We start from the raw sequence: 21,433 nt of genomic DNA on the forward strand, positions 1-21,433 counted from the left end.
TTATTAAATTTTAAATAACCCATTGCTTTGTCCAAGGATAATATTGTTTTTTTATACAAATTTTCCTTTTTTAATTCAATTATATATGATTGACTCCTCCATAATTTAATAAATACGTCGCAGTTGTGTAAAAATTAATATATTTAATAATTTTATTATAATTAATAAAAAAACAAAATATACATAATGCATGAGAAATTGAGGGATCTAAATCAAATTCAAATATTGATAAAGAGAAAACGAAGGAATGGAAAGGTATGTGAGACCCTAATTTATTACAAGGTTAAAAAAGCTTGCTTTTGTTAATGAAAAATAATTAAAGTAACCTTTTTTAAAAAGCACAAGTCCGTTACCAACAAGTCATCATCACATAATTAAAACGGAACCTGTCCACAAAACGCCATCGTTTTCTGCTTGCTCCGTACTCGCAGCTACGATTATTAAAAAGGGGTTATGTGACTGTAAAGGATGTGCAGAAAGCAAAGCAGAGTGAGCGTTGCTTCAGAAACGGGATTTAGGAACAAACAAACAGCCTTCAATCATTTTGTTCTAATCTCCGCCATAATTAATCTCATTCCTTTTCTACTTTCATTTAAAATCAAAATAAAGAATTCCAGTTTTGTTTGAAAGATAAGAAAGATCAAAGCTATTAGCTTCTTCCCTTTTTATCATTTGAGTGAACAACAAAATCCCATTGATAAAGGAGTTGCCAATGCCATTTGATTGCTTTACTTTTTGAGCTCTCATAGTCATGGCCGACGATCTCTGTTTCTTCACCAAGGTCAGTTACCCCCCCCCCACTTTTTCCCTTTTGTAGGAGTGTGTTTTTTTGGGGGGTTTCATTGTCGTTATCTTGAGTGAGATTAAAGATTCTATTAATTATTTCATTTTTCATATTTTAGTGTCATGCGAATATACTGATCTATTTTTCCGTGCACACGCACAGAAAACTGATCTTTGTATTGTAAACCCATATCTTGAGCGGGGCTTGTTTTCTATCGTCAATTCGCAATACCCAGATTTCATTTTCATGAAAGATGTGTTCTTTGATATTTATGTGCATGTTGGTTTATTTATTTACGTTAAACGTGATTAATCAATTAATTCTAATTGTATATTAAATTAAACCAAGTAATGTATTGCTCAACTCACAGCTGAGTCTTCTAGCTAAATCAGATCAGAGTTCAGTTCAGTGCTATAAGAATGCCTACATCATCTCTTTCACAGGCTCCATTTAATGACTTATCAATAACAAAGTTCTGCTTTGTTTCATCTTTTTTTTTGCTTTATTGGTATAATTTGTTATTAATATCTGGCAGATTCATTAAATTTCAGGATTCTTTCATCCTAAAGTCGCCAAAGAAGTCTCCATTGGTGTTGAGGACGGTTGTATTGTTTTTTGTAATGGTTTGTGGAGTGTATATCTGCACGATTTGTTTGAAGCAAATAAGCACTGGCAGCACCACTGAATTTTTGAATTTTAGAGTGGTCCAAAAGCCCTGTCCAGAACCTAATATTGAGCCATGGGAAATTCCTTACGTACACTATCCGAACCCCAAAACTTATAGCAGGTAAGAGAATGATTTTAGTCCTAAGTTTGGTTTCAGTTTTCAGATATAAATATGGGATTAATTTTGTGTGTGATTAGGGCTGAATGTGCCTGCAACCCAGTCCGGTATTTTGCCATTATGTCAATGCAGAGATCCGGGAGTGGATGGTTCGAGACATTATTGAACAACCATACTAACATAAGCTCAAACGGGGAGATATTTTCTGTCAAAGTTAGGAGGAGTAATGTGTCAACAATTTTTGAGACTTTGGACAAAATTTATAACCTAGACTGGATGAGTAGTGCCTCAAAAAATGAGTGCACAGCTGCAGTTGGCTTGAAGTGGATGCTTAATCAGGTGAGCACCTCATGGGTGAAATGCGATTTCTAAAGTTTAACTGCTAATTGCAAATATTTCTATGGCAGAAATACACTGAAAATTACTTATGTTCTTCCCATATGAATCTGCAAAAAGGAGTTGAGTACTAAATGGTTCATGCTATCTGCTATACAAAGCCTTAGTTATACCAGTTAGATTCATATTAGGAATGGCTAATTTAGTGGGCGGGAGCTCTACAACCAGGACACCAAAAATGAAGCAAAAGAAACCCAAAACATCCTTTATGTTTATAAATACACTTGTGCTTTTAGGTTTTCTAATGGTCTTTCAGTGAATGCAAGTTTTGAGTTCCTTCGTTTCTGCAGCATAATCATGATAAACTCATGACAGCTAATACCATTCTGTGTTTGATTGCCTCTTTCTTTTTCTAAATTACCTACTATCTTTGTTTCCCAATCCAGTTTTATGTAATTCTATTAGGAACCTGATGCTTTTGCCCTGTAATTAGAAACCAATCCCCAACTGCTCAAAAAGAATTAAATGACTATCCTAGCATGCTTTTTCACACAAGACAATCCAACATCATGTTATTTTTGTTAGTATTCCAATATACCACCAACCTCATATTCTTAACCCAGCCAATTGATTTCTGTATAACTGCTGCTAATTCGAGCCTTACTTGCATCTAGATACTCCTTTTATTAGGACAGCAGGTTCTGGGTCTTCTTCTCTTTAGATGCGAGTTTGCATAAAGTTGGGTTATGATTATTAGCTATCCTAGTGCTCCAGATTTCTGATAATAATTTAGGGAAAATTATTAAGTGTATCACTAAGGAGAGTTGAGCTGTTGCATAAGTTTGTGGGGTTTTTCTTTTCCTTCTTGTGACTTCTACTTGGTAAATTAAGGGGGTAAAAATGGGGACAAACATGATGTCTCATCTAGGCTCTTAACATATTTGGTCACCCTGGGGATCATGTCAAGCTTTCTATGACGTTGCTTTTGCAGCATGATAATAGAAGAAAGGTGCAACGAGAGTTAGATCAGTTGTGGCCTTCCTTTCATAAAATGGTTGGCTGTAAATATAAAGCTGTGTCTCTATATAGGTAGGAGAGATTGGAAGTCTAAAAAATGTTTACCGTTAATAAAAATTTAATTGTTAGATTTAGATATTTCAAGTTACATTGATCTTTTAATGAGAAGCACATTTATTGGTAAATATTTACCACGACATTGATCCAGATATCATTTTCCATGTTAACTTGAATTACTATAATAGGATTCTTAATCAAAATTATGAAAAGGAAACAGGAGATAAGTTTCTGATAACCAACAAACATGGAAAGAAGACATGACAACAGCTCATGCAATTCTGATGGATTAAGGTAATTGAATTCTGTGTTTGGAAGTGGAGAAAATGTGTATCAAACAGGAGATAATCCCCTTATTTGATGATTTGGAGACTCAACTGAACAATGAGGTCATATTTTGTTAGATCTTGCCTTCGAGATAAACATGTACTTCATGATTTTCAGAACAATGTCTGCAGCTCAATATTCATTAATGAACACGCTTTCCCTATGTTTGAAACTTTTTCAAAGACAGTATTTTGTCTACACACATTGCTAGAGTTTGTGATTATGCTTGTCTTTGTTGCATTCGTGATCATAATCTTTTACTGCAGGGACTGATGCAACATCATAAAGAAATAGTAGAATACTTTAATACTCGGGGTGTTTCAACTATTTTCCTCTTTAGAAGGAATCTTCTGCGCAGGATGATTTCAATACTAGCAAATTCTTATGATCGGGATGCTAAACCACTAAATGGAACCCACAAGTCTCATGTTCATTCACCTTATGAGGTTTATGCCCCCCCTCTCTCTCTCACACACACGCATAAATATCTAAAAGTTTCAACTCTTACGAAATGATTTCAGGCTGCAATACTTGCTAGTTACAAGCCTGTAGTCAATGTCACAACGCTGATTCCAAGCCTAAGGCAGGTCGAAGAGACAACTAAGAAAGGTTTGGAGTACTTCAAAAGCACACGGCACATCATTCTTTACTATGAGGATGTAGTAAAGAACCACACTGTAAGGAAAATGTTTCAAAAAGCTGATCTTTTAGTCTGGTTATGAATCTTTTATCTAAGTGCGGGTTCTTAATAGACTCATTTCTGGTCATTGTGCAGAAGTTAGCCGAGGTCCAAGAATTCCTAAAGGTTCCAAAGAGGGAGTTGAAGAGTCGTCAAGTAAAGATACACAAGGGATCGTTATCCAATCACATTCAGAATTGGGTTGATGTTGAAAAGGCACTCAATGGAACTAAGTATGAAAGTTATCTACATGCAGATTACAGGAAGTAAAGCAGTGGCATTGATGTACATTCCATTTTTGACCCATTTCCACTCTTCCTTTGTTTCGGATCTCCAAGTGACAGGCACCAACAGTGAACCTACCAAGCTGAACTCTGTTCGGATTTTGGGTACACGGCATGCATCATTTTGCTTTTAAATTTTAACCTTACACTCACGCCTTCGTATTCTTTTCATTCTTTTGTTTTTCAGTTGATATAGCTTTGACAGAAAACTGCTGTATTTATGCCCAATCAAAGGAGAAACTTGCCTTTTTGCGTTGTATATGTTAATATGAATACGTTCAAGTTTTTAAAAGTTGAAGCAGGGAGACCTCCCACATTCAAAGTTCCTATTTCGGGTCTCATGAGTGCAGGCCAGGGGCTTGACCGGCAGAAACTTGGACCCTTTTTGTTTATGAACCCATTCATCCCTCCATTTTTGACCCTCCAACCAATTCCAAATATCTGAATTAAAACGTTTCTATTTCTTTTTTCTTACGACAGCAAGTGATTGTAGAATCTCAACCAATCCACCAGGTTTAGTTCAAAGAAAAATCCAGCAGGTTTAGGCATAACCAGGTGGGGTTTTAAAGTTTCTTAAACTTTAAAGTCAAGTGGGGTTTAAAAAAAGTTGGGGTTGTTGGTTTGAGAGTCAAAAAGACTCAATTTTTGAACATCCTTCCAGGAGTTCTTTTAATCGTTATTATTATTATTATTATTTTGCGCTTTAATCTTCTGTTTCAACATCTAATCTCAAGTTATATAAATCTATTGCTATACTATAATGCATAGTCTATGGTTGGGGCTAATGCACTCAATTATCACTTTGGTACCTTATGAATTTGTTGTATCAATTTTTAACCATGTATTAATATTTGTACCATGTACAATGCCAATAAGAAGATACTATTTACCTACTTATTTAAACTATGGTCCTATTATTGTGAGTGAAGTCATGTCATCTGTAAGTCATGCATCTAACATACCAACTTTCGACCTACTACCATGAGAGCACAAATTTTCAATATACCAAAATACACGAGTCTTTACGTTATAAGTCAACGAATCCATAAATATATTTAAGATAAATTCAATTCGAGTTCAATATGATGTATTATCAATTCAGACAATCATATTTATGCCTCTATTTTTTAGAGTAAACTTTGCTCCAACAAGCAAGACAAGTTAATACCCCAATTGGACTTATAGACGACAAAATAGTCCCCTATTATTTGAATTATTTGCTTAATTTAATTTTACGGACTATGGGTAATTCAGACGACATATGAGTTGTCTTCTCACATTATAATCCATCCATATAATGCAACTTATTATTAATTAAACCTTAGGTAATTAAGGAGCTTATATTTACGTATATATTTTGCTGTTAATGCTAAAACTATTGAAGACAAACATATAAGATCAATTAAATGAGCATGTGGTAATTTTATTATTTCAATCAATTTAAAATTACTACACTAAGGGTACTATTTCTAACAGATATTTCTTGTTTCTTATGATCGTGTACACATATTTATTTGAAATTATTTAAAACAAAAAAAATTTGTAGGATATTATTGCAATATGTATGTTACTAACGTATTATATGGAAAGAAGTATGTGCATTGAATCATATACAACAGTTATAACTCACATTTGTAATTTAAATTAATTACTATAATAGAAATTAAATAATCTATTAATTCAATTATTTGATGAACGTATCAAATTAAAAAGTGGTGATGATGAGCTTACCAAAATTACACATAAAAAAAATAATAAATTCATAAAATATCTTAAAAATAGAAAAAAAAATTAAAATTGGATTTGTGATATTGAAAATACTCTAATGCATTATCTGTAAATCTAAAAGATGATCTAATAGGGGAATGGCGGTTGGATCTAGACCGTTGAGGCCAGGTCAGCATGGTAAGATATCCCCACACGACCATCAGGTGGGTCCCTGTCTAAAACTCACGGGCCGGCAACAAACAAAATACGTAAACAACCACCATCGCTGTACCCGAGGCCGAGGCCCTTCCTTCTCGCTATTTACCCCTCAACTCAGATCCATCATCCACCGCCACCCTTTATAACCTTACATTCCCTTCTACCGCACCCCCTCTCTCTCTGCTTTTCTTTCTCTCGTTTGGCCATTAAGGGGGGAGAAAGAGAGAGAGGAAGGAAAGAAGAACACCCAGAGTCTCAGATCAGCTTGTTTATCTATATTATCAAAGATGCAGTCAAGTTCAACCAACGCTCCTGATCTCAACTCAAAACAACAACAACAACCGCCAACGCAACAAACCAGACAGCAACAACAACAACATCCACAATGGGTGCCTAACCAGTGGATGGGAGCCATGCAATACCCGGCGGCTGCTATGGTCATGATGCAGCAGCAGATGATGATGTACCCTCACCATCATTATATGGCTTACAATAATCATCATTACCATTATCAACAATACCAACAGCAGCAGCAGCAACAACAAAAACAGCAACAAGGGTGTAATTCGGATGAGGTTAAAACGATCTGGGTTGGTGACCTTGTTCATTGGATGGATGAAACTTATCTCCACGGTTGCTTCTCTCATACTGGCGAGGTAAAAGTAAATACAATAGTGTGGTTATAGCATGAAATTGATAGATGCATGTCTTGTCATGAATCTTACACTAGATCTTTTTTTGTTTTATGTTTTGAGGAATCTGTTGGTTTTAGTATTTTTGTTTGTGGGGTTTAAGGATAAGTTAAGGTTCGAGGTTTTTTGCTAATTTAAGGAATGCTAAGTTTGTGGTTTATGTTTTTAATGTAATTACAGTTTTAGAAAATAATCTGCGTTTATGGCCTAAAACTTTTTGCCCAGAACATTAAAGCTGATTAATTTAAAGACAAGGATTGCTTTTAATTGAAGCTGAACAGATGAATAGACTATATAGTAGATTGCCATTATAAAATAAAACTGGATAATTGCCAAAAGTCAATTTAAGCTGTGTTGTAGACTGCCTGGATGATTAGCTTTTGGTTAAGAGCAGTTTACATCTCGTTTCGTAAACATGGAAACTTAATTATAAGAAAAAAGACCTCTTATTTCACATCAAAACTTTGCTGCTGATGCTTTCAAGAAAAAGAACAAGCTTTGCAGCAGTAGCAATCTTAGGTTGTTATAAAACTAGACATGTAATGACTTTTCATGTTGGGTGTTAATTAGGGGAGATAGGCTGGATTACGAAATCAATTATGCTTAAAATTCATTTTCCCCTGCTACATGGACTCCTCCAAGTTTCTGAACATTCAGAATTTTTGTTTAATATAGGCTTTTTAATGTAGATAACTTCTTGAACACATAAAATAGGATCCTCTTGGTTTGGATCCAAAAGTCACTGAGATGCTTATGTGGTAGTGTGAAGTCTTGGACACCATTTTGAAGAAAGTGCCTGGCTCATATTGGCATTTATTTCTGGGAAGGTTCTAATGTATCCATGATCTTTCCGAAAGCTTCCTTCTTTCTTTGCTTGTATTATTTGAAAAATGGGGGCCTAAAATGACTTCGTATCTTGTACCATTCTTTGGAACCTTGAAATCTTCGAGAGGATTTTATTAGCTTCAGTTTTATTTTTAGTTTCTTGGAAAGTTAGCTGCTCAGACCCATCATACAGTTGATGTCTAATACCAATACCATTTTGAACATTTTACTTGATTATCCAGAAGGCAGGCTATTGTACTGAAAAGGCTATTGCTTATCATCATTATTATACCCTTGCTTACTGAAATTTGGCATTTCAAAAATCCAGGTTTCTTCAGTAAAGATTATACGCAATAAGCAAACTGGTCAGTCTGAAGGATATGGGTTTGTGGAATTTTACTCAAGGGCAACAGCTGAAAAGGTTTTGCAAAGTTATAATGGTTCTCTAATGCCAAATACAGAGCAGACTTTTCGTCTGAATTGGGCTTCCTTCAGTGTGAATGAAAGGCGGCCCGATGCTGGTTCTGACCTATCTATATTTGTAGGAGATTTGGCCACTGATGTAACTGATTCGATATTGCTTGAAACCTTTTCTAGTAGATTTCAATCAGTGAAGGGAGCAAAAGTTGTTATTGATTCAAATACTGGTCGTTCAAAAGGCTACGGTTTTGTTAGGTTTGGTGATGAAAATGAAAGGTCAAGGGCCATGACTGAAATGAATGGTGTGTATTGCTCCAATAGACCTATGAGAATTGGGGTTGCAACTCCCAAGAAAGCATCTGGTCATCAACAACAGTATTCTTCACAAGGTAACCTAATATGGTGAACTGTGCTATTTCCAATGGTTCATCTTTTTATCTTTTTCTGGTTGGAGCATGGAGCTCTCAGAATTTCTCTTATTTCTTGGATTATCCTGTTTCTGTCATCATGTTCTCGTGTGACTTGAATAAATTACTACAGAGCTAGTTATTTCTAAAAAAGTAAATTTGTCTTTCAAATGTACTATATTTCTTATCTTGTATCTTGATGTGAGACTTAATCGAATCATTATATCAATATTCCACTTTTTATTAGCTTTGGTGTTGGCTGGTGGACATGCATCAAATGGTGCTTTGGCACAAGGTTCTCAATCTGATAATGACTCAAATAACACTACTGTGAGTCCTCCTCCTTCCTTTGTGCATTCTTCACCTGTATATCTGCCATTGATCAGTAATTTATGTTTCTTACAGATATTTGTTGGAGGACTTGACTCAGATGTTAGTGATGATGATCTTAGGCAACCTTTTTCCCAGTTTGGTGAGGTCATCTCCGTAAAAATACCACCCGGGAAAGGATGTGGGTTTGTGCAATTTGCAAACAGGTGCCTCCCTATATGTACTTCATCTCATTTTTTTTGGGATAATAATGTACTTTGCCTTGTCACACTCTATGTTATGCTGAAGTATGGTTTTTATTATTAAGGGATTCTTAGTTACAGCTCCATCAATGTTAATACTTTCACAATGTTGATGGATGTTGTTGAATTAAGTGATGCAGAGTGATAGGTTCTGACAGTTAGTATCTTGATTATATTATTATTTTTATGATGATGTCAGTAGTAATATGATGTGCTTTCTTTTCAGAAAGAATGCTGAGGAAGCAATCCAGAGTTTGAACGGGACGACCATAGGCCAGCAGACTGTTCGTCTTTCTTGGGGTCGTACTATAGGAAACAAGCAGGTAAATTTGTGCTCAAGTTCCTATTCTTAGTAACTGTCACCTATTGCTGCCTTGATATTTGCGAAATGCTTGGAGGGTTTGCGATTCCTAGGTCTAAGTCTCGACATTTAAGGCATCTGACATAGGTGAAAAGGGATGGAAGAGAGCTCCTTTTCATTTTTGATGAAATTACAGCACATGGGAGTTACAATAGTATTTAAGTATTACATATAAGAATTGTATATTTTTACAGTATGGCATGAGTGATGCTACAGTCTATTTGTTACTTGGGCATTTCTGTCCCATGCATATTTGGACATGGGTATGGGGCATGATCCTCCAAGTATTTGAAAAAACTTTGAAAAGTTGAATGTACCCCTGTCGGATATATACTCGCATCTGACACTCACTCGAGTCCAAGCAACATAGTTGTAGGTAGACTATTTTATTTCCCCTCCCTTCTGCTACTTTTCTTCCCCTTAAAATGCTTCCCTTAATTTATTAATGCATTGTAGCTTACTTCTTGAAACTGGTTTTAGCAGTGGAATGGAGGACATCATTGAGGGCAAGGCGATGGTGGTTATGGCTACGGCTATGCTGCAGCACCAAATCAGGATCCAAACACGTATACTGTGGCTGCTGTTACTGGTTCTTCTTAAGAGGGGTGCATGACAATCATGAATGGCTTGTAATCTGAACTTGCAGGACAAGTTTTCAAGTTAATCAGATTCATTAATTAAGTAGGATGGGTTTGGGTTTTGCTTGCTGCTTTAGCTGATTCTTCAGGTTACAGAATTTTGTAGCTGGATTTTAATCTTTAAACCTTGAAGTTGTTTTAGAACTGTATTAATATGTCATTTACAATTTAAATTTTTTGCTTGAGAGGTTTTTTTTTTTAATTGTTTATTTGTTAAGAACTGAATTTATATAGAATGAAAAAGAATGGGCTTTTAATCACCATTTTCTTCATGTTGGAGCAAAGAAAAGTTCATATTCTCTGGGTGCTTGCAAGTTACATTGTTCCTTTTCTTCAACTTTGGCTAATATACTAAAAATGCCCTTAAATCATCCCCTAAGATTTTATTATTAAAATAAAAATATTTTGAATTTTTAAACTAATTTCATTTATGCTTAGAATAATTTATTAAATAAAAAATATTAACAAAATAATATTTTAAATTTTTTGAAAGTATTATATACCTAACTTCTCTTGAAAATTTTGATTTGTTATGTTAAAGTGTATCAGCAAAATTATTTTCATAATAAAAGATAAAAATAATTTAAGTGCTTGTTTTAACCCAAAGTAATAATTTGCCCTTTTAGTATATTTAAGTTTTTCTCTGCCATGCTCCATGTTTTTAGGGTTCTTAGTTCAACTCTTACACCATGTTTGGTTGGGGAATGGAACAGTATTCTCCCTTATTCATCGAATGGTAAATCATTCCTTTGTTTGGTTAATGGAATGACTATTACTTTCCTATTACTTGTTCACTTTAAAACTTGGACTTGGAAAATATAAAAATAATATATTTGAAATAATTCAATATTAAAATATATATTAAGAATGTTATTGAATTATATATTATTATTTTTGTTAAATTATATTTGATAATAATTATATTAAAATATGATTAAATTATTTATTATTATTGAATTATATTTAATAATAATCTTATTAAAATTTAATAATAATAACAATAATCATCTACTCAGAAAAGCTCCGCAAGAGGTACTTGGACAGTTCAGTGTTTTTCCTTATGCTGTTACAACATTTATTCCATTCAACCAAACAATTGAATTACTGATTACAACTCTATTACATTACAACCCTATTCAATTCCAGTGAACCAAACGTGCCGTTATTCTCTTTATTCTTTTAGAGATTTGAATTTCCAACTTACTGAGAAGAAGAAAAAATACATAATTTCTAATTAAATGTAATTTTAGGGATTGGTTGATGAAGATTTCCGAGTAATCTCCATGACAAAGCAAATGGAATATAAAAAATTGTTCAATTAATATCTAATGAATACTTGTATTCTTAATAGACGTGGTTTTAAATAGGCATCTATTGAAGAGTAATGTTTTTTTTATGAAAAGACACTATAACTATTATAAATAATAGAGAAATTTCGTTTTACATGGCATATTAAAAATACATATCATATCAAAATATTGAGAAATAAAAGTTTCTTTATTCTCCTCCATCTTCTAATATTCAAAGATTGTTCTATAAAAGAATTGAAGCAAAAGTTCTTTATAGAATTTGATGCTCTTCTTATCGTTGCTTAATGTTTAGTGAACTAATTTTATTAGTACAAAATGCAAAAAATTACGAGACTTCATTGTACCTTCAAGATTCATTTATCAGTAACTCTCTTACAAACGAAAATATAAACGGTTAAAAAGAACCTTAAAGTGGTAACATTATTACTAAATTTAAAATTTTCAACTAATTTGTCGTAAATTTATTTTTATTCCCACCCGCACACGAAGATCTCTTGCTGCATGGAAATTAACACGCCTTGGCAAGCAATCAGGGTGGAGAAGGATATACATATATGTAAACAAAGTCTGCATAGATTCAGCCATCTTATTTGATATTTTCCTCATTTTCTTCTAGATTAGTCAGCTGCAAAATATAAAAACTCCACAGCCACTCAATAAGGGCTAGCCACAATTTGAAATTTCATTTTTTTTGGGGTCTTCACAATGCATCTGAAAATAATAAAACACACATCAGCTTATTTAATAGAATTTAAAATTCAAAACTTAATTGCATTGATTTTTATAATCACCTCTAAAACAGTAAATAGAATTTAACAATTTTATAATCTGAATATTAATATTTGTAATTTGTTCCCTAGTGTTGTTTTTTTTTTTTTTTTTGCATTAGGAGCACAATCGCTGGGCACTGTTGAAGCAGTAGAAGCAATAGCAATACAATCTTTAATTGTCAGGGATGAGGTGATCGAGTGTGTTGATGTGGTCCGCAAAAGGTGAAACATGATGTTGAATCTTGTAGGAAAGTGAAGAGGGATGGTCCATTGTCCAACAATAAAACCAGATCATAAAGTCAAAATATCTTGTCATAAACCAGATCTGCTGGAAGAAAAAGACTCTGGTCTTGCTAAGCTTTGTGCATTGAAGGTCAAATTGCGATATTAACGAGGATGAAGTACATTAAACAAGCATAAAACAGGTTGCCCAACACATTTATATTGCTGCAAATATGTCATGAAAGCTCCTTACGGACGAGTTCTCGTACTCCAATTGCACCTCGAAACCTTTCAAAAACTTTTAAGTTTCATTTCGACAACCTATTAACTAAAACTAATACATAAAAATGAGAAACTCAAATAATTAAATATATAGTGGGAAATTATATGGTATATTGTCGGTAGAGTTTTCAGATTAAAACAGAGTTAGGAGTTGACAATATAGTAAAATATTAAAAAAAAAGACACATATCAATTTTTTAAGATTTCTTGTTGAATTAAAAAAATACATTGCGAGTGTACTAAATACTCATACATACATTTAACTAATTTGCTGATTGAGCATTTAGATGGTGCAAATGTCACGGTGTTAGAACTTTAGTTTGACAAACCGTGCGACCTTAGACAATTTCTTGGGTTCAATCCGCCTAAATCATCATAATTCTCGAAGAGTGAGAATTGTTGTAGAAATTCTCTAAGACACCGAAGCAAAGCGGAAGCAAACTCGAAATGAAAGAAGTCACAGGCGAATAGAAAAGCCACAGAAAAATAGTGTACACCAAGTGTTTGAGTAAATACTCTCAAAGTATTCTCTATTACTTTGAAGGATTACAACTGAATGATTATAAATGAGAGGAGGGCATCTATTTATAGTTGGCCTAAGGAGTACTAGTTAGAATGAAACAAGGTTTTTGAAATTGAAAAGAACATGCATTTAAGATGAGAAAGAATGTTATTAGTCTCAGGTACTGAAGGAAGCGTAGTGGGAGGATAAACTTGCCCATTAAGTTTTCCTTTCATGTCTACCAATATAAAGCCAGCATTGGCTTTCTGACAAAATTATGTGTTTTCTTTGGAAAACTTAAATTTTCTCTTCAACAACTTTCTCTACAATTTCCCAGAAAACTCGAGAATTAAGACCTGTCTGAAAGATCGAGTTCGTCGTATCCAGCAAACTCCACCGACATTGGTACATGATAAATTCTGATAAAACTCAAGTTATTATCATGGTTATTTACGGGACCTTAGAGTTTTATGCTTTAGGGTTATTTTAAGGGAAACAAGGAGGAAACTTTCAGTTTTTGGGTTTCCTATTAACACTCTTGTTCGACATGTTTAGTTTCTTGTAAAATGATCTGATAAGATAACTCTTCATGTTATTGCTCAAGAAACTCCTAAAAGCTCTTGAGATAAGGGCAAGGGTCCTACTGTTTGAGCTTTTCTACAACTTGTCTAGTGAGTTCCTTCATACTCCATGAGTGTGTTATGTTTTTGTTCATGTTTAGTATAAAGGTAAGTCTACTTGTTATGTGAAGGTAAAGTATTTGCACCAAAGTAACAAATGATTATGGTAAAAAGTCTAATATGCCATATCTGCATTAAATGAATAATCACAAAACATATCATACAATCAATTTTTATCAAATTCAGAATCAAATACCAAATTACATGGATTTTTTCAATTTATTCAATTTAGTCCCTAAAACTAGGATAAACATAACTTTCAAGTTAAGGCCTCGATTAGAATCCAATTTCATCATGACTCATTAGGGACATTTTATTTTCTATCCCTATCAACATTTCACAACAGTTTTGTATTTAATTTGATTTGGTCCCTAATGTATGAAACTAACAATTAAGCTTTACAATTTAATCCTTTTCATAATCTAAGCTTAATTTCTAACAATTTCACACCAATTTCATTCAATCTCAACAATGGAAATTTTTAAAAACTTTAATAGTTTTACAAATTAGTACATTGGCTAGCTAAATCAAGCTCCCATAACTTTAAATCTATAAAAATTAATAATAAATGGCTAGGGACTTACCTAAAAATGGTGATCGAATGTGTAAAGTTTTCAAAAGCTTTCTCCCATGGCTTTTCAGGGTGGACGGTGGTGTATAGATAAAGAAGATGATATTTAATCTTTTTTCACTATATAATATTTAATCTTTTTTCACTATCTTTAATATATATAATTTGTTTAGTTTTAATTAATTAACTTAATCATAACGAATTAATCACTAATCATTAATAACTTTAATCTAATGGTAATTAACATCACATCACACTATCGTCCATTTAAAGTTGGTCTATTAGCCATTTTCGTCATTTGAATAATTTCTATTTAATTTCCCAAGCCTTAATCTAATTAAAAATCTATAACAATTAAATTTTTACAATTTAGTCCCTGAGCCATAATTACTCACAATTTCATCTAAATCGCTTAACCACATTTTAATTCATCTATACCCTAACTCCGTAAATACCCTTATTTAGTATTTACAGACTCGGTTTACAGAAACAAGGTTCCGAAATTGCATTTCCTGACACCACTAGAAACTAGATTGTTACACCTCTATTCTACTAAGGGTCTGTTTGGATAGAACAGAGTAATTAAATGAAAATATAATTACTAGGCTAGTAATTACACTATCTTGTAATTACAAAAAATTGTAATTCCCTAGACTTGTTTGGCTGACATAGTGTAACTACATCGTAATTCCCTATGTCATGTTTGGTAGTATAAATTGTAATTACATAGTTAAATAATTTATATTTTTAAAAAAATTTAATTACTATAATAATATTAGTATGATAAAATAATTTCTATGAAAGTAACAAAATTAAAATCAAATAATGACATGTATCATATTAGTCTAAACAAGTAGTTGATAATACAATTACTAATAAAAATAACAAGAAAATAAACATCATATGTATTTTATCTAATTGTTCTAGTGCATACTTGTTGGGTTTATTCCCTCTTTAATATTTAACAGATGCTCATTATCATCATCTGTTGGTTCTTGACTGAGTTCATCATCATTTGAATTTGAATTTGCATCATTAAGATTATCAAGGTTTCATTTTTCCATGTATTATATGAAGTATGGATCATCTTAATTCCACTTATGATTGAAGGTATGGATATGCAACCTGCTGGTGTCACGGGGCTAGAATTTTAGTCTTGCAATCTGTGCAGCCTTCGGTGATTTCTTCGCTTCAAATGCGCCTTAAGTTAGCCTAACTCTCAAAAAGTGAGAATTCACAATGAGAATTCTCCAATGCACTGAAAATAAAGCAGAAACAACTTAAAACTAAAGAATCAACAAAATAACAGAAAAAGCCACAAGAAAGCAACGTTCACAAAGTTTTGAGTAAATGCTCTCAATACTATTCAATAACTATGAATGAGGATACAATGGGATCAAATGGGATCCTATGAGAAGATTACAAATGAAGGGGAACACTTTTATTTATAGTTGAGCTCCCCAAGATCCAATGGTACAATTTACTTTACATCAACAGTCGAGATTGAAGCCAATCAACAATTAAGATTCTTAAGGATTTACATGATCCCTTAAGATTACAAAATCAAATCTTCTAAGACTAGTTTCCATAAATACCATGGAAACCTTAGTTTTTATGTAAATGTTTTACTGGGCCACCAATGCTTCAAGTAGATGGGCTTCTTCAGATGTTCCACGAATTATGCCAGTTTAAGTGGGTCAAATGATTCCCATTTAATCAATTGACCTCCATAGACATTCTGTATGCATCTGTCACGGGGTTTGATCCGTGGCCTGTAACATTAGTACGACCAACTTTGTTTTTTTATGTTATACTAAGATGGTGTTGTTAATATGGAAAATATTCTAGAGCCACACTATTCATAGACATAGCTTGCCTAGATTGAGCTTTTAAGGTCAAATCCCAACCCATCTTGCTACCTCAACTCCTAGAGCCATTCTTGCTTGACAAAACGAGTTGCTATGCCCTAACTTTTCACAAAAAAAAAAAAAAAAAAAAGCAAAGCAGCGTCAGACGCTCATATTTAAAATTAGCATAACCACATATCCTTGAGGAAAACATGACCCTCTTCTTCCACTTTAAAGGACGTCTAACATCCAAGCAAACCCTCATCCGCAAGCAATTTCGCATCCCCCCTCTCTAAACGCTCACTATCATACTCCAAAAATTTCCCGATAAAATCTCCTAACTTTCTAGCCAGTGGCTCAGAGAAGAAACCCGATGGAAGATCATGTACTTGAACTCAAAAATTTGCTAGAATTAAAGGCACCTTCATCGAATCGTTCCCCTCCTCAAGACGATGAATCATCAGCAAATGATTATTGAAAGTCCAAGGGGCCCCACTAGCTACTCGCTCCATATCCATCTCGTGAAAGAAACGAAACAAGAACAAGAACGGTTTCTCTCCTAGATCTGAGATATGGACTCCATTAACAAAATGCCATAAATTTGCTATCGTGCTTCTCATCGCCTGGAAGTGAATAAGCAAAACTCATTTTCCGTAACTGCAGAATTAACTTGTCTTTAGACCTCCAGAATGCCGTCCTCACCGTCTAGAGACATCCCCGCCAGATCCCTTTCCATCATGAAATCTCAATACCAAGAAAACAGAACTCGAAACACAACAGAGCAGATGCTACAGCCAAGTAAACAAAAACCACAAAAACAAAGAAAATTCAAAGCGAATCTAAAACATAACAAGCGCCGACACAAAACCACAACCCACCAAAACCTTAAAACCTAATAACATGCTAGATCTTTTTAATTTCTCAAACTTTATTATTAAGTAGTTTTTTAAACCCTATTTAAATGGAATTTGACTTTATTCTTTGTTTTCACTTGTATATATAAAAAAAACCATCCTATTATATCAAATAAATATTTAAAATTGATCACTTAAGGACTTCTGGGCTTGGCTAGGCAAGCTACATTTTAAAGGTCGCTCTCAGATTAATCATCCTACTTTATCCTTTTCAATTAACCCATAAACAAAGATTTAAATAAAATATATTCTGCAGTCATTTTGATAGATTTTAAAAAAAAAGAAAAGAATCAAGATGACAGCACTATATTTGATATTTCAATTTGGGCACGGCTCCTTTGATTAATAAATTTTATTATGAATTAACTGGACCCTAATTTAATTAAAAAGTATTAAAAAGCTATCATATTTTATAAATTAATAAAAATTACAATATTTTTATTCTACCATTTCAACTAAAATTACATTATTTTTATATAAACTTTCTTCACCCATTATGATGTTGAAAATTCATAAGAAAAAGTAGTCAGATTATTTGGGGAACAAGAAAAATAGTCATATTATACATGTGAGTGATATCTAATATTTTTCTTTCACAATGAGATGAAAACCCAATAAGCAACTACAATATATCAGTTTTAAATATCAAATAGTGTTCAATTAGAATATTTGTTAGTTTTTTCAAATTTACTTCATAAAAAATACAAATATTTTATGTCCAAAATCCATGCTTGAAATCAACGAATTCATTAATTGGAAGTGTTGATTGTAAAGGCGGCTTCAGTCGACTTGGTCAATTTACTCTCCTTCGTCTCTCCTTCCCTTTTCCCTTTTCCTCTCGATAAAATCCCCTGATTTTTATGTTTATGGTGGTTGAATTTTGAGAACCCGAGAAGCTAAAGGAGATGGAAATGGTAGCGCCACTCCCCGCTGTGGATTTCAACTTCGATAGCGCCTGTTCATCTCCATACATGACTGCTCCTTCAAGTCCTCAACGCTTCGGCAATTTCCTCTTCAGTGCTCCATCCAGTCCCACTCATGTTTCTTCTTTGTATCCTTTTCAATGGGAGGAAAAGCGTCAGAGCAACCATGATGATGATGATGATGGCGGCCATGGGTGTGAAGAGGATTTCGAGTTCAACTTCAGTGGGCATTTAGAAATACCTTCTTTGTCTGCAGCCGATGAGCTCTTCGATGGCGGAAAGATTCGACCTTTGAAACCCCCGCCTGGTTATGATGAATCTTTCTCAAGTGCCGTTTCTTCTCCAAAATCAAAGCGACAACATGGTCAAAACGACATACAGTTTGGATCACAACAACGCGGGAGAGAAAGAACCTCTGCTGCTGCATCTTCTTCATCTTCAACGTCTTCAGCCTGCAACTATGTTCATAAGAAAAGCAGATCATTGTCTCCGTTAAGGGTATCCGACATCATGTTCGAGCAAGAAGAGACATCATCAAATTCCCAGAAAAACAATGAATCTTCCACGGCAAACAATCCAAAATCTTCTTATGTTTCCTCCCTGCTGTCATCCATTTCGTTCTCAAAAGTCAACAAAAAATGGAAGTTGAAAGACCTATTACTGTTCCGGAGTGCATCAGAAGGGAGGGCCGCGAGTAAAGATCCCCTTAGGAAATATGCTCTTTTGTCAAGGAAAGAGGCGGAGGAGGAGGTTAAAAACGCCAGCTTCCGCTCCACTGATAGCATGGGTTCGGTGTCGAGTTCGAGGCGGAGAGGACGGGTTTCGGCTCACGAGTTGCATTACACGGCGAACCGGGCCGTGTCGGAGGAGATGAAGAGGAAGACCTTTTTACCTTACAAGCAAGGCCTCCTTGGATGCTTGGGTTTCAATCCAGGAATGCATGAGATTTCCAGGGGCATTGGGTCATTGACACGTGGATCATCTTGATCCACTCATCTAATGCCTCTTTTCTTGAAAATACACATTCCCCAAATTTCATTCTTTTTATGTTTACATATTTTCATGTATCACTTTGTTTATATAAAAGAAATGGAGTAAGAAATTCATAAAGGACAGCTATAGATTAGAGGTTTCAAACTTATGTGCTCAAATTACATGTATATTAGTGTTATGCTACTTTAAAAGATGGAGAAAAATAAAGACATGGAGTCCGGTACTTCAAACTAGGTTTTGTTTGCTGGGTACCAAAAAAATATTGTTTATCAAGTAGTTGGGGAGCCTGCCAACAAACATTTAATTTCTCTCAACCTCAACTAAGCAGCTCACAGTATTTCCAGATAGGGCCAAAACTATTGCAATTTTTCTGACATTTTCAATGGCTGGAAAACATTTTAGTCAACTTTCAATTAATCCGATTATGTAGAGATTTATTTTTTATACCAAATTTTTAGATTTTTGAATATATTACTGAAAATTATATGAGCTTAAAAGTATCCAAACCATTTTTGCTAACATAAAATCATAGGGACTTTGGTAGTGTGCATATACGGCATGATTTTTGTCATTAATTCTATTAACTTTAGGACACAATTCCTACTAAAATTAGTAAATGTTGTTTATTTTTCACAAGTGTAATTTATATTGGGAATCCAATTTTATGAAATTGTACGGGGGATTTTTTATTTGGTGTCAATGCAAGATTGGGTGGCAAGCTTAATTAAATTTGGCAGTAAAATTATTTTTTTGGATAAGTTAATTTTTATTAGATTAGATATTTGATGCATTTCTATGCATCATCAATTAACTTCAAGTTATCACTTTATTATAGAGTAAAATAAATAATGTTGAAGGACTTTTCATAAATACTTGAAAAATTAATTAAACATAATTAAAATAGTACAGTGCTAGCATCACGATACCTTTGCAAGACGCTGTCTTCAACAACAGCCCATTTTTCAGTGGAGTTGAAAACAGTAATTTCAAGATCACAATTTCGATGAGTGAGTACGTATATATTAGTAATTAATATTTAAGAGTTAAATATAGTATTATGGTGAATTTTGATTAGATAGATTTTATTAATTGGTTAGTTAGTCAAGGTACAAGTGGTGCGTACTAACAGTCAGTTGTTTTGAAAAATGAGGTATCGGAATCTCATTTTCATCAAAAGAAGCTCGTAAATATTTTTATTAAATATTTATGGAATTTTTGTATAAATGGATTCAAGTTTGGCCCGATAATTTTAATGATTTGATAGTTACTTAAGTAAAAAGGACTAAATTGTAAAAATAAAAAAATTAATTATTAAAAGGCTTCAATGGTAAATTAAATAAGGTTTAAAAGGAAATTAGACCGTAGTACATATGGGCGGACGGTTTGGTTATAATTTTGCATTGTTTTATTGAATTTTTTTAATTAAAAATAATGGTTAGATAAATATAATAAAACATAATGAAAAGCAAACATCTTTTTACTTTCTTCTTCCACCGAAAATGAAACTTCAAAACTCCTTTGTTGAACATGTTCGGCCAACTTAGGGTCATTGCATAGTAATGTTTTCTAAGTAAGTTTTTCGTAATTTTTATATTTTTGAGATCGTTGCAATTAGGTCTATTTAATTCGTATTTCTATTTTCAAAATTATTAAAGATGTATAAATTTGTCATTGATGCTAATTGATGTTTTCGAATGCTTATGGTAGATTTTGAAGCATAGAAATGAAATAAGATTACATTGTTAAGTAAATTTTGTTAATTTTGAGTTTAGGGATTAAATTGCGAACATTTCAAAATTTGTATAAAATTTTATAAATTGTGATAATAGGAGGTTGTACAAGGACATAACTAAAGTGGGTTTAAAATTTGAAGTTCAAATTGGAAGATATGATAAGTCCAGTTTTAGGGACTAAATTGAATAAAATATAAAATTTTAGGAGAAAACTGAATAATGAAATTGAGCTGATAAATGTTTATAATTGGATGAAATAAGAGAGTTGAAATTTATAAATTCAATTGAATGGTTGTATAATTTGGGAATTGGACCAAACCAAAATTAACCTAGGAAAAAGACAATTGTTGATTAGTCCTTAGAGAACTGATCGTTTTTTTTTTCAGGTAAGTTCGCATAGTATGATTGTATTTAAATTATTTTACATTTGATTGTAAATTTCTATTTGTTTGATGTTAATTTGAATGGTTCACAATTTGGTACAAAAGGTGAATTGTGGATTGATTTGCAAATGAAGGATAAATTGACAGATAAAACAAATTTAATATGTTGAATTGAATTATGATATATAAAATGA

General features: G+C 33.2%; 3 protein-coding genes across 4 annotated transcripts; all 3 read left to right on the forward strand.

Annotated features, from left to right (window-relative positions):
• Positions 1–478: 478 nt before the first annotated feature.
• Positions 479–4,597, forward strand: LOC105762824 (hypothetical protein). The gene is made up of 6 exons (XM_012580745.2): positions 479–781; positions 1,336–1,571; positions 1,649–1,907; positions 3,572–3,751; positions 3,827–3,982; positions 4,081–4,597. The coding sequence occupies exons 1-6, from the start codon at positions 752–754 to the stop codon at positions 4,252–4,254; spliced, it is 1,035 nt and encodes a 344-aa protein (XP_012436199.1). The 5' UTR covers positions 479–751; the 3' UTR covers positions 4,255–4,597.
• Positions 4,598–6,268: 1,671 nt separating this feature from the next.
• LOC105762825 (polyadenylate-binding protein RBP47B) lies at positions 6,269–10,294 on the forward strand. Of its 2 annotated transcripts, none has more exons than XM_012580746.2 (6): positions 6,269–6,850; positions 8,040–8,520; positions 8,786–8,868; positions 8,944–9,074; positions 9,337–9,433; positions 9,952–10,294. In XM_012580746.2, exons 1-6 carry the CDS (start codon positions 6,482–6,484, stop codon positions 9,973–9,975), a joined length of 1,185 nt encoding a protein of 394 aa, XP_012436200.1. In that variant the 5' UTR covers positions 6,269–6,481; the 3' UTR covers positions 9,976–10,294. The 2 variants fall into 2 exon arrangements, with proteins under 2 accessions (XP_012436200.1, XP_012436201.1); XM_012580747.2 differs by having other exon boundaries at positions 6,270–6,850; positions 9,955–10,294.
• Positions 10,295–17,919: 7,625 nt separating this feature from the next.
• On the forward strand, positions 17,920–19,240 carry LOC105762826 (hypothetical protein). Its single transcript, XM_012580748.2, has one exon. It carries the CDS (start codon positions 18,113–18,115, stop codon positions 19,115–19,117), a length of 1,005 nt encoding a protein of 334 aa, XP_012436202.1. The 5' UTR covers positions 17,920–18,112; the 3' UTR covers positions 19,118–19,240.
• Positions 19,241–21,433: the final 2,193 nt, after the last annotated feature.

The sequence above is a fragment of the Gossypium raimondii genome, chromosome 12, assembly GCF_025698545.1.
Source record: "Gossypium raimondii isolate GPD5lz chromosome 12, ASM2569854v1, whole genome shotgun sequence".
Lineage (NCBI taxonomy): Eukaryota > Viridiplantae > Streptophyta > Magnoliopsida > Malvales > Malvaceae > Gossypium > Gossypium raimondii.